The 13,710-nt window shown below is 33.4% G+C and overlaps 1 protein-coding gene across 1 annotated transcript; it reads right to left on the bottom strand.

Moving 5' to 3' along the window:
- Positions 1–2,894: 2,894 nt before the first annotated feature.
- On the bottom strand, positions 2,895–7,166 carry LOC134282056 (heparan sulfate 2-O-sulfotransferase 1-like; the record flags this gene model as incomplete). Its single annotated transcript, XM_062764489.1, has 3 exons — positions 2,895–5,673; positions 6,072–6,229; positions 7,060–7,166. Coding segments are annotated over 3 exons (486 nt in total), but the record flags the coding sequence as incomplete, so codon positions are not given.
- Between the last annotated feature and the right edge of the window lie 6,544 nt (positions 7,167–13,710).

Below are 13,710 nucleotides of genomic sequence, written 5' to 3'. Positions count from 1 at the left end.
AGATAAAGACGCTCCCAAAACTAGTTGGTTTACAGTGTATACAATTTTTTTATATGCATCATTCTGTTTTCAGAAAAGACAGGATGGGATTTCTATATAAAGGGTTGAATGTGTATGGCTTTCCTAAGGCAGAGAGAATGGAATGAATTCAGATATATTTGTACATATAAACTTATATTAACTTTTGTTGCCTGATAGATATTGTACTCGTATATATAGATGATTACTATATCCTGTAATTGTTAGCAGAGTGGCTATGTGTTTGTTTTTTGTTATTCGCAAGACTGTGTATTAGAGTCGAGCACTTGACAATGCAATAAAATGTACTACTTAACACGTGTTTAAATATCATTACATCCCAAACATTAAGTGATTATGACAATATTTATCACACTACAATGATGCTGTCAAATGTCAGTGGAAGAATCGTTAAGTTTTATCATGAAAAGGAGGGATTGCAGTCACATTTACACGTATCAAAGAGAAGCTTACTTGTAAATGTTTTTCTTTGGAAAGATATACTGTAGGAGTACAGTGTACTTTTTTCCATGTGGTATTAACTTACACTATGTACGCGGTCACAAATTTTCCACGGAAATTTGTCCAAGTGTACTTGATGTATATGTAAGGCATATAGTGACAGTCTAAGAAATTCGCCTAATTTTCTACCTGCGGATTAAACAGAAATTGAGATTCCATGGAATTATGACCCCGTGGAAATTAGTACGTCTACAGTTCATGTATATCCACAAATCTCATTACTTTCCTTCAGCATTTTGAAATACAGCATATTGACAGTCCTTTTATACTTTGCAAAATTTGCATCTTGGTCAAAAAAATATTTTATCTGCTCATACACCTAATTCTTTCCATTTTATTAGCTTGCCTGAGCCTTAAATCATGACCCCCAGGGGTATGGATGATCAAAGTCTTACATAGGAGTATATAGATAATATTTATAAAAATCTTCCTCTCAAGACCCCCCCCCACCTTCTACAACTCTCCACCACAACATTGTAAGTTATGCTACAAGTGTGGGGAGTGGAGTGGACCGAAAACCCTTGGCTAACGAATATGCAGGTGAATGATTCAGAAAAAAGTTCTCGGCACAAATGACCATGACTCTCATGAATATATATACATGTATTGTCTTCATAGCATTTTTCTTGGTAAATCCCTTTTCACTCTGATATGCTTTATATTAATACATGTACATCCATGGTGGATAAAGAAGGAAAGAAAATTAGGTCCTATTTAAAGTGGAATATTTTTATAAACAGAACTTCACACACTGAGTCACTGGTATCATTGTATGTATAAACTATATTCTAGACCTTCCCTATTAGGTATATACTTGAGGCCCATGGGTCACATTGCTCACCTGAATCATTGGCCCAGCTTTTTTTAAAGGTTCACCCTTGTAAGACTTAGACTCCCTATTGTGGCACCATCCAAGCAGGGTGGGGGGCATGATTTGAGCAATTTAGAATTAACACTATCCCAGAAAGATTCCACACGTTTCAGCTTTTCTAGTCTGGAGGGTCATGGGAAGATTTTAAGTTTTACTATATATTTCAATGTTAAACTTGGATTCCCTATTGTGGCCCCACCCTTAGGAGGGGGCTTAATTTGAACAATTTTGAATTTCAAATACCCCCCTTTGCTTTTATATAAGGTCTTTTTCAATTTTTGTTCTTAATGAGAAGAATTTGTAATGGCACCACACTATTTTTGTCTTTTCAGTGATTAAAATCAAACAATAGAACTCGTATCAAAAATTGAAGAAAGTGAAACTTGAAAATTTGAAAAGTTATCCAATTGTCTGAATGGAAAATGAATAATTTAGCATAATTTGTGTGGATTATATTCACTTTAAGTAAAGTTAGACATTATTTTAGTTGTTCCTTTTATTTATTTTTTTTTTCAAGAGATATTTTGAAGTTAAAATGTGACATTAAATATTATAAAGAGAACACCTTTAACAGTTGCTTAGTTTGTTAAAATTTTACCCATAGGCAGGGTGGCGGTTAAAAAATGCATTTCAAGTAATCGGTATTTCAATGTTATAATCAGATTCCCTATCACACATGGCCCCACCCTTAGGAGGGGGCACATTGCACAATTTTTGAAAAATTTTTTCAAAAATTCAAATACCAAGGATGCAGATTAAACTTTCCAGTTTAAGTATTAAGCTTTCATAACTATGCACTTAGTTAATTTATTTAATACCCAGGAGCAGAGAAGAAGATTTTCAAAGAAATAATGCATTTTCATATATACTTTATAGCCCCACCCTAGCACCACACCATTTTTTCACAATTTTGGTCTTGCTGATTACAATCATGCAAACAGTTTGACTGCTTGATGTCCAATTGCATTAATTTTAGTGGTTTTTGCCTTCATTTTAAGAATAAATTCACAATTTTTGTTCCCCTTCACCCATAGATGCTTTGTGCCAAATTTAGTTGAAATTGGTTCAGTGGTTGCAGGGAAGAAGCTGAAAATGTTCAAATGTTAACGGACAACGCACAACGCACGACGACGGACAAAAACAGATAGCAATAGGTCACATGAGTTTACTCAGGTGACCTAAAAATGTTAGAATCCTTCTTTTCTGGTAAAAGTCAAACTTTTCTCCTGCTACATTTATTTTAGAGTAGCTTGTTATCTTACATCAAGAAAGAGTAGAAAGTCCCTACTAAATTACAATTTACTGCTGCATTTACATGAAAAAAAACTTTGACATTTTACTTCCTACATCATAAGCTTTTGTTTTCTTTGTTTTTATTAATTTACATAAGAACTACAACTCATCTAGCCCATCCTCAGCTCTACTCATGATATGACACAGTTGTTATAGTTTTTTTAAAACTAAATAACCACAGAACACATAATTCTATTTTTCAATCAACATTTTATTTTCTATTGATAAAACATAACATGACAAGGAAAATTCTATTATAGCCTTTACAAATGTTATTTATGATGAATGAATAACTACATGGCATGATACAACTATCTGTGAAATATACACTGAACAATTCATGGAAGACAATGGACTTCAATATTTTGATCCTTTCTAAAACTTGACACAACAAAATCATCTATTCAGCAATGCCTGATAATATCTTATATAACCTTCAAAATTAAACTACTAATAATACTTGTATTATGAATTCAAAATTGGATTTTTCTGTGAATTTTTAAAGTACACATTTGTTTAATTTTTAAAATGTATTAAATCCTTAAAAGCTAGAGTGAAAAAATTTCATTGGCTGGTCATTATCCAGTCGTAAACTGCAGTACAGAGTATCAAAATTGTCAACCCAGTATCATTTTTACCTGTTCATTTTTTTTAATTGTACAGTCATGTTTTTCGTGTCTTTTAGACCAATCGTAAGTCAAGATACATATACTAGTATTTGGACAGGTATAATCCCTAGTCAGGAGAAGTAACAGTAAACTGACAACAAAAGATCATGTATGTGCAAAATAAAACCTACCGGTAGTTAATTCCTGTGTGCTATAAAATTAGCTTTAGTTAATTCTTGTATGTGCCAAATAAAACCTAGTTAATTCCTGTATGTGCCAAATTAAAATTAGTTAATTCCTGTATGTGCCAAATTAAATAATTCCTGTATGTGCCAAATTAAAATTACCGTAAATCTGGAAATTTTTACGTCGATTTTACTTTGCGAAATCGGGTCAAAATGCTGTTGATTAAGTTTTACATTTCAAAATTTTGTGAATGACCACTGCTTTGTTTACATTTTCTCATTGGTAATTTATTTTTAAGAAAAATATTTTTGCGAATGCAATGAACTTGCAAATTTACTAAAAATTTATCTACAACAAAAATTTCCAGATTTACGGTAGTTAATTCCTGTATTTGCCAAATAAATCCTAGTTAATTCCTGTATGTGCTGAATTAAATTTAGTTAATTCCTGTATGTGCCGATATAAATGAAGTTAATTCCCGTACATGCAAAATCAAATTTAGTTGACAATCTAGTCACATAGCAAATTTTAGTTCAGAGAAGAGTGTTTTCTTTTTATTCAATTCAAAAAATAAATATAAACAGTTTCTAAATCCTTTGTGAATTTTATAGCATATAATGATCACAAAAGTCAGGTGGGAAGCATGTATATAAAGAAAAGAAAACAAATATGCTTATTACAAACACTTACATGGAATGAAAAATAACAAAATTTCAATGATGAACTCACAACCTGGTATCACACATACAACACTGTAGTACTGCCATGTACCACCAAATGCTATGTACATGTTTGTTCACGTGAATATCAACTCAGATATTACATTGATTAAAATAAATAATGCTGATCATTTTCCTGCATTCAAAAAATGAAAACAGCCATCATGTATTCAATACAAATAATTACAATTCTCTTTATTAAAATCATTATGTGCCGATGGTGATCGATGTACATTGAATTGGAATGCTTTTTATTCTACCTTGTCTGTCGAAGAAAATGTTTTTGGGTGAAGTGTGTGTTAAATTAGAATGCACTCTGTATTATCACTTTATAACTTCAAACAGACCAGAGATAGTCTACACAGTGAACAAAGGGATGTAACTCTATTTACAGAAAGTTGTAAAATAGTACATTGTAGGTCATTCTGGTCGTAGAGTAATCTATTCTTTATAATATGAAGTTTTTATTCACCACTTTCTACATCTGCTTACAATGGAAGTACAAATTCTTTGTTCCTGACCCTATGACATACATAGTTACTCAGTTCAAAACGTTAGAACCTGACACTTACTTATTAAACTTTCCACATTACTATTAACCAAATGAATATATTTAAAAATTAAAAAGTATTAGTTAATTAGTATAAATTCAGGGGAGAAAAATTGATATGCATTTGATTTAAGAAATCAGTTAATATATAAACATCAAAACTGTCGCTAGTGCTATATTATAGACAATATTTATTTTGAGCTTTTTTTTTTTTAAATAAAGCTCTTCCGCCACTCGCACTCACACCACAGGACTCATTCATAGCATGGTCAGCTGATATGTCTCAACAGTGTACCAGTAAAGCTTAACAATTAATGCTATTCTTAATTAACAAGTGCATATAATCATGATGAAAAAAATTAAGAAATTTAAAGTCCAATGCAATATTGACAATCTCAAATTACATCTTATCTTGAAAAATCATGAAAAAAAGTTCTCTTATATGAAAACAAAAAATGAAGTTTTAATTCAAGATATAGTTACAGATGAAAATGTGACAGGAGTACCATTTCTTTTTAACAGCTAGAGAACAAAAATAAAATGATCACATAAAAGATCAGCCTAAGTTACAATTATCAGAAAATCAGAATCAAAAAGAGATACAGCAAAATCCACACGTCTCCTCCCTACTGGGAAAAATAATGCAGCACCATGATCTGGAAATAAAATGATTTCTAAGTCAGCCCTATCTTGGTCGGATCTTTTCGTAATGGAATCGGTTGCTCTTTTCCACATAATGTCCGTTCACCAGTTCAAAAGTCTGAGATTTGATGAAGTGGAATTGTTTGCGAATAAACTGATAGAATTCGTTTTCCATTTTCCATATTTTCGAGTCTTTTATCTTGGCTAAGGTCTCCGGTTTAGGGGGCACCTTGTTAGAAGTCCTCCTCAAGTGGGACTTTGTACCTGAAAGAATTATAAAATACAAATAAAGACCTACCCTCTGCCCTTATAGCCACTGATAATAAATACAAGTAATCTTTTTATAGCAACACTTTCTGCAATATGGGACCTTGGTTTATATTGTTTTAGCCCAAGGGCTGGTCTCCACACCCTGCAGTGAGAATAGGAGCCAGTTTACTCCTTGTCTCTAGAAAAATATGAAAGCTTTTTCCTAAACATTGTTGATGTGGGCAACATAGAGCAATGAAATGTGTCATTGTATTGGTACATGCATGTTGTACTGGTCCATTTACGCTTATGCTGCATTGGTTAATGTATTTTTTTTTTTTAAGTACAGTATATGTATGTTGTTAATACCCAAACTAATTAAGATGCGGAGATTGTTGATCAATACTGCTTACCTTCCTCAAACAGTTTGACTGCCCCTCTGAAAAACCTTGGGAGGACTGCCTCTAGGAGAGCCACAAAATCCCGCAGTTCCTCTGTCACCCCCACCACCAGGTAGTGCCGTAATACGTTCTCCTTCGCCATTTCTAACGCCCACCTATTACCTGGTTCCCTAAAACGACAGCAGTTACTGATTAAAAAGACATCTTTTCCTTCTCATATACTTTTCTAAAATGTTTTATCTGTATCAGTTTATCACTACTTCAGAGGCCTGTTCAACACAGCATTTTGAGAATTTCACAGAATTTTCTATTTTTAGCAACACCATTCATTGAAATCAAAAACTGGAACATTTCTTCTAGAAGTATAAGGAATTTTGGCGAGCGCTCACAAACGTTTGCTCTGTTGAACAGGCCTCAGGTATAGGATGAAACAGATCAACATGTTTTGTAAATACTGTCAACCAGCTTTTATTACCACGGCAACACCGTGGAGAAATTTTTGAAATCAGACCAAAACTGTAGGAGGAGTAGCATTTTGAGGTTGACAGTTCACACAACATCAGGAGTCCTGAAATTGGGCCTTTCTCCAAATATTTCTGTACAGTAAGTTAATTTGGGTGTATTTTAAGCATTTAATCCCTTGTTTTTGCTTAAGAATAGATATTTCTTCTATTAAAAGCAGTTTAGTTAGATCATCGCAAATATTTCTCTCTGCGCACCAGTCCTTTAAGTCTCTGTGTCTATTTACACTGAATCCAAAAAAAAGCTTGATCGTAAAAAATAATTGTCACAAACTAGTTTAACCATGAGAAATGGTGTTTCACAGAAATAAAGCTGTCATGAAAAAAAAGCTGGTTTACAGTATAAATTATTACTATGCCCAAATTTCATTGAGGTGAGCTAAAAACAAGATGCATCAAAATACATTGCGGGGAAAAAATAAGACTTGATTGACGTTATTTGTCCCTCATGATGAATGATATTTCTGAATGAGATTTACCAACACATGGCGTCCTGTCCACAGAAAAAGGGAATCTGCAGCCACAGGTGGACGGGGTCACAGTCACTGCCCCCCTTCTCTACGCACTCGTCTAGGGTCTGACAAAAAAATCAAGGTTACGAAATATTAAAATTGGTGAATTAACACTAATTTCACAAACCTAGATAGTGTTAATTAACTAAAGGGTGTGAATAATCCTGACATTTTCATCTGACTTAAAAAAAAAGGATATTCTGTCTGTTAATTTCAATGGTGTGAAATATGCCAGACTGCTATTAAAGTTCAAAATGAATTCAGACAAGAGGCCCAGGGGCCACAGCGCTCACCTGAGCACATCGACTAGAAAAAAGGACATATCAGATCAGAACTGAAAGTTTACTGAGGTTGGGGGGGGGGGGCTTGAATTTTAACCCCCAAGGGATCATGATTTGAACAAACTTGAATCTACACTACCTGAGGATGATTCCATATAAATATTACTAATCATGGCTTTGAAGTCCTTGAAAAGAAGATTTTAAAAGGTTTCCCTATTTATTCCTTATGTAAAACTTTGGTCGGCCATTTTGGCCCCACCCTAGCCCCGGGGGGTCATGATTTGAACAAACTTGAATCTACACTACCTGACGATAACTTCACATAAGTTTCATCTTTCCTGTCTCAAATGGTTCTTGAGAAAAAGATTTTTAAAGATTTTTCCTATATATTCCTATGTAAAACTTTGATCCGCCATTTTGGCCCCACCCTACCCCCAGGGGTCATGATTTGAACAAACTTGAATTTACACAACCTGAGGATGATTCCACATGAGTTTCATCTTTCCTGGCCCAGTGTAGCTGCAGGTCTGTAGCTCTCCGAAAAAAATATATTGATAGACCGGAGAGCTACAGTGCCACCCATTGAAAAAACTGTATATTTATTGCACACAAAAAAGTGCGCTCGGTTCTCGATTTATTTCTCCATGTTTTTCAAACTGTAATCTCAAAATATTACTAACCGTGTGTTCCTAACATATTCTTTCGCTTTTTCCACAACCAAACATTCCTCATAATTGTTGTTAATAGTCCTCCTGACCCTGATATTGTAATCATCGAACATTTCGCTTATTTATACTGCCATTTTGGTTTCAAAGATAATTCGGTCCAATATGCTTCGTTCGGATGTCAACTACGAGAGTACTTGATAGAAGATAAAGGAATTTTTTGAAATCTTTCCTTATTTGCAATTGAGGTAAAAATTTGGAAGAATTAATTAAGAACCGAGCGCACTTTTTTGTGCGCAATAAATATACAGTTTTTTAAATGGGTGGCACTGTAGCTCTCCGGTCTATCAATATATTTTTTTCGGAGAGCTACAGACCTGCAGCTAGGCCCAGTGGTTCTTGAGAAGAAGAGTTTTAAAGATTTTTCCTACATATTCCTATGTAAAACTTTGATTGGCCATTTTGGCCCCACAAAATGGCCCCACCCTACCCCCGGGGGTAATAATTTGAACAAACTTGAATTTACACTACCTGAGGCATCTTCGCTAGCCAAGGGTTTCCGATCCGATACCTACTCTACAACCCTTGGCCCCTCATGCAAACGAATTTGGGCTGCCCCAAGGTTTTTACTAATCGACGATATTCGGCTGAATTATAGTCCCAAAATAAAAGTAATATTTACAAGGGATGAAAGTTATGATATCTTATTTTAATTTGAATTTTTTTCTTTTAATTATATATGTTTTCTTGAAAGGACCACATTAGTCCGTATTCCGCATTTTAGGTGCATCAATTTAAGCCAATCAAATGTCACGGCTCATTGATAATAATTGATACGGCAACAAGTAGAAAGTAGTGTCAAACTCTTGACTAAAAATCCACACTGCCCACAGCTGTATGAAGTTGTTTGGATATATTCCACATGGAGGTCGCTATATTGTTTCAAACATCATATTGATCTACGTATGTTACAGCTATTTTCATTGGACAAATATTAAAGAGCTTCAAGGGACTTAACTCAATTACGGCGATAGGCGGCGCAATGATTCCATTGATAGGACTAAATCTGCCAAGGGTTGTAGAGTAGGTATCGGATCGGAAACCCTTGGCTAGCGAAGATGTACCTGAGGATGATTCCACATGAGTTTCATCTTTCCTGGCCCAGTGGTTCTTGAGAAAAAGATTTTTAAAGATTTTTCCTACTATGTAAAATTTGATCGGCCATTTTGGCCCCACCCTACCCCCAGGGGTAATGATTTTAACAAATTTGAATCTACACTACCTGAGGATGCTTCCCTAAAAGTTTCAAGTTTTCTGGCACAGTGGTTCTTGAGAAGAAGATTTTTAAAACATACCACCAAATTTTCACTATTTCTGAATTACTGTATAGGGGGAAAATAACTCGCGGTGTTAATATTCGCTATATTCACGGTGTTAATAAATCCGTGAATTCAAGAAACAGTGAATAAATTCCATAATCTCCAGGTTTTATTTGGAAATTTGAGAATAGACAACGATAGGGCTACATACATGTACGCGAAGTACATGGTCATTTCGGCCGGTAATTACGAGTAGTACTCGTCATTCAATTAATTTAATTATCACGCTTAACTTAAATTCAAATCAGCAGATAATAACTTGTATTTGTTAAACAAGCTGTTTTAATAGCCAACGCTACATGTTTCATCAATCAAAACATGTGGGTCATGGGTTTTGATTATCGGTGCGTAACTCATGTTACCACGTGTATTTGTTACTGCATTATCATGCATGCATATGAGTTTTTATAGACATTTTGGTTTTAAAAAATCATTCAAATAACTATAGAACTTACTGAAGATGTGGAAGGATATTTCGTCGACCTTTTCCAACATTAACACATTTATTAACGTCCAGTGCTTTTTCATTGTGTTGTATCGAAGGTCTTAGGGTGTACACGCACTCATTGTAATACATATAGGAAAGACATTTGATGTTTAGAGTCAAGGACTTTTGATAACTGTACTTGTTTTAATTAATCGTCAATTTTTTTTTAATATCAAATCTAATTATTTTATTTAAACCTACCCCATTGTTCGTGAAATAAAGTCATAACACTGATTATTAATATCGTTTACATGTAGCTATGGTATGGATAAACGGATATAGACAAGGGAGGTAACTTTTAATATTATACTTTCATGTAAATTAGTTAAATCTGATTGGTCGAGAAACATTTGTTAAAAAACACTACTACCCGCTGAATAATGAAGCCATGCCCCTCAGCGTAGCAACAGTCAACATTGCTTAACGACGGGTGGTATTCCAAAAAATAGCGACTGCGCAGAATTTATGCGCGCACGGTTCACTGTTATATGTATTTGTATAAAACATTCAGTATAATATAATAAATATAGCATGTAGTTGAGTGTAACATTGAAAATTTTCACCCCAAGAAAACCAATGGTTTTCTTGGGGTGAAAATTTTCAATGTTACACTCAACTACATGCAATATTTATATATTATGTACCAATTCCGCGAACTCAAGAAACCGCGATCCTGTCAGATGAGAGAAAAACGTGAAAATTACAACCCGTGAAATGAATCCCTTATACAGTATCTCCCCTTAAATAAGGGCGTGGCCCTTCGTTTGAACAAACTTGAATCCCCTTAACCTAAGGATACTTTGTGGCAAGTTTGTTTGAAATTGGCCCATTGAATCTTGAGAAGAAGATGAAAATGTAAAAAGTTTACGACAACGACAACAACGACAACGACGGACAAATTTTGATCAGAAAAGCTCACTTGAACCTTCGGCTCAGGTGACCTAAAAAGGTGCAGTTTGTTAATATACCACGCATCTTACCATTTGTATGTTTAATATATATGCACATGCATTAATTATCATTAATTATCGGAGTCTGTTTTTTTAAATTAATGATAATACATTACTAACAAACATTACATTTATTGGGTACATTTCACCAGGAACTTTAGACAAAAGCAACTTCTTGATCCAATGAGCAGCGCGTAACATTTTATTTTAAAGTGCTGCAGCACTAAATCATTAAAAATGTCCTATGTTCACAGTAACTTGGAACATTTTTACTTGATTTTTTAATAAAATTAAAGACAAAAGAAAAAAATTGTTGATTGGTGCTAAATTTTGCACCAGCCAATGAAAAGTAGGTTATATTCTAAGTAAGTTAGATCAAATTGAGTAATATTTTAGAGAAAAAGAAGGGGCTATGTCACTTCAGGCTTGACAAATCAATTTTTTTATGCATATGCAAATAACTTATAATCCCTATTAACCGCCCCGGGCGCTTAGAAAATTGCGAAAAGGGGGCGGTTATTTTGGTATTCTCTTTCTAAAATTTAATGTCATATTTTAATTTCAAAAAATCTTTTGAAAAAAAAAAAATAAATTCAAAGAAACACTAAAAATATGTCTAACTTTACTTTAAGTGAAGATAATCCATCCATATTATGCTAAATGATTCATTTTCCACCAAGAAATTGGATTATAGAAAGTTTCATTTTCACTTTCTTCAAATCTTGGCAGACTTTTGATACGATTCTAGATGATTTTAATTACTGTACAGGGGGCCCTTATTTCCTGACAATTAAAAAAGACCTCGAGGGGCGCTTATAGGGGTAGGGGTGGTTAATAGGGATTATAGTGTATTAAAAAATGTTGACATTCTTAACATGTTTTAAAAATGTTGGTATTGATTTATCAACAGATCTGATGATTAAATTCATAGGTCTCTCTCTCTTAAAAATTAATACTGGCTCATTAATTCAGAGGGATTTTTTTTTTTAGAATAAAGGAAATCTGCAATATCTCTTGTGCAAAACCTTGATACAAATCTCCTTAATATTCTGCTTATACATTCATGCTACAAATTAAATTACAAAATCTCTCTGTAAAATTAATTTTCTTCCTCCCTCCTTCTAACAACCCCCTTGAGATAGGAAATTACATCACATGCATTTGATTAAACCCCCGTTATGCCTCCACAATCAAAGATGAATAGTGATTTATCCCAAGTCAGAATCTATCATAGAAATCCATCATTTGCATTGGACCTCAAAAAACACTGCTTAGACATTTTGTCTCTGCATTGAAACATGTGGAGCATTGCTGAATCTTCGCCACTACCTCTGATAACTTCATCATTTCGTTCTTTTAAACAGAAGTCATTCTTCAAATACAGACTTGGTTAATACTAGAAATTGTGTGTTGTGATTTGCTTGACTGACACAGGAATTTATGACATCTTCATTACTGGAGGTAGAAAACCTCCCTGGAGTAGAACAAATTCATTTCTCCCTTTAGACCCAAAAATAATTGCTAATAAGTCAGTACAAATTCTTGTTATTCTCTGAAAATCTTCTGGAATTTATCCCTTTGGTACAATTTTGTTCTCAGAAATAGGATGTTTTATGGCCTTATTTATAAACTAGCTAATGTAAATTTTTACAGTTAGTATGCATGTCTCATTCCTTTCACAGATGCTCAACAACAGACCTAAAAGCCCTGCATTGGTAATAAAATATCTTGATGTCATACTAGTAAATTTTTTGTCAGAGAAAGTATGCATAGTCTCTTTTGTTGAAATTCGTTTGTTTGTTTAATTACTTAATTTTAATTGGTTTATATGTTTCTCTTTTTTTTTTTAAAAAGTAATTTCCAATAAAATTATATATCGGTGTATTAAATCTTTATTAATGAGAAAAATATTTCATTGCAGTTCTGTTTCAAAATGCAATACAAACCACACAAAAAAATTAAACAGGCAATTGATGAATTGTTTTTGTTTCATAAGCTCATCTTCTAACTTAAGAGCATCTGGTGAAGTACCTCTTAACACAGTAAGTGGGAAAGTCCTATCTCCTTAGTAAACCACTTCTATGTAAAATTTACATGAACATTTGTCTTTCTCCCTTAATTTTCATTTTTTATAAGCACCCAAAACAACGTAACCCATGCAAAAACAGACAAACAAAACAGTATTTTTTAATTTAGCACTCAAGATAATAATTAAGATTTTGCCTTTCAAAAGAGAATATATAGTACCAAGTAAGCATGCTAGATTTCAAAATAACAAGAATGATTTCATTGGGCATTATTTTTTCATTCTATCACAACAGTGACATCATTCTCAAATTTTATTTTATTTTTTTTTGTTTACTGAAAAGGCACCTGTTTTTAAAAACATAAATCAGTATGCAGGTGTTTTGTAACATCACACAGTACTTTACAGAAAGGACTTGAATACAGTGAAATACAACACAAGAGTTGATATAAAAGCAAACACAGCTCCTGTACAAAACTGCATAGAATTAAGAGGCCCCTGCCCTAATAATCCCAAAAATATTACATAGATATTATGTGACGCAAATTTTCTGGTAATAAAGGATAACGCTATTGATGTATAGAATTTCTCCACTGATAACATCTAAAAATTTGAATTAAAGGCCCTAAAAATGTGTATTATTTATTGAATAAGCTTTTATATGAGTGTGCATTACTGTAAAAAAACATGAATTAAATCTTGTAATAAGGTTGAATTTGTTTTTCTGCTTGAGTGATCGCATGCCATTTTCAATAATGACATGCTGTCAATTGGTTTTTCCAATTTTTTTTTCATGATTGACAGCGAGATAAAAGTGCTCTGAAATGCTG

This window comes from Saccostrea cucullata, unplaced genomic scaffold, assembly GCF_032062105.1.
Source record: "Saccostrea cucullata isolate Sc308-1 unplaced genomic scaffold, CSIRO_AGI_Scuc_v1 ctg5835, whole genome shotgun sequence".
Taxonomy (NCBI): Eukaryota; Metazoa; Mollusca; class Bivalvia; order Ostreida; family Ostreidae; genus Saccostrea; species Saccostrea cuccullata.
This window is presented reverse-complemented; position numbering and strand designations above follow the sequence as displayed.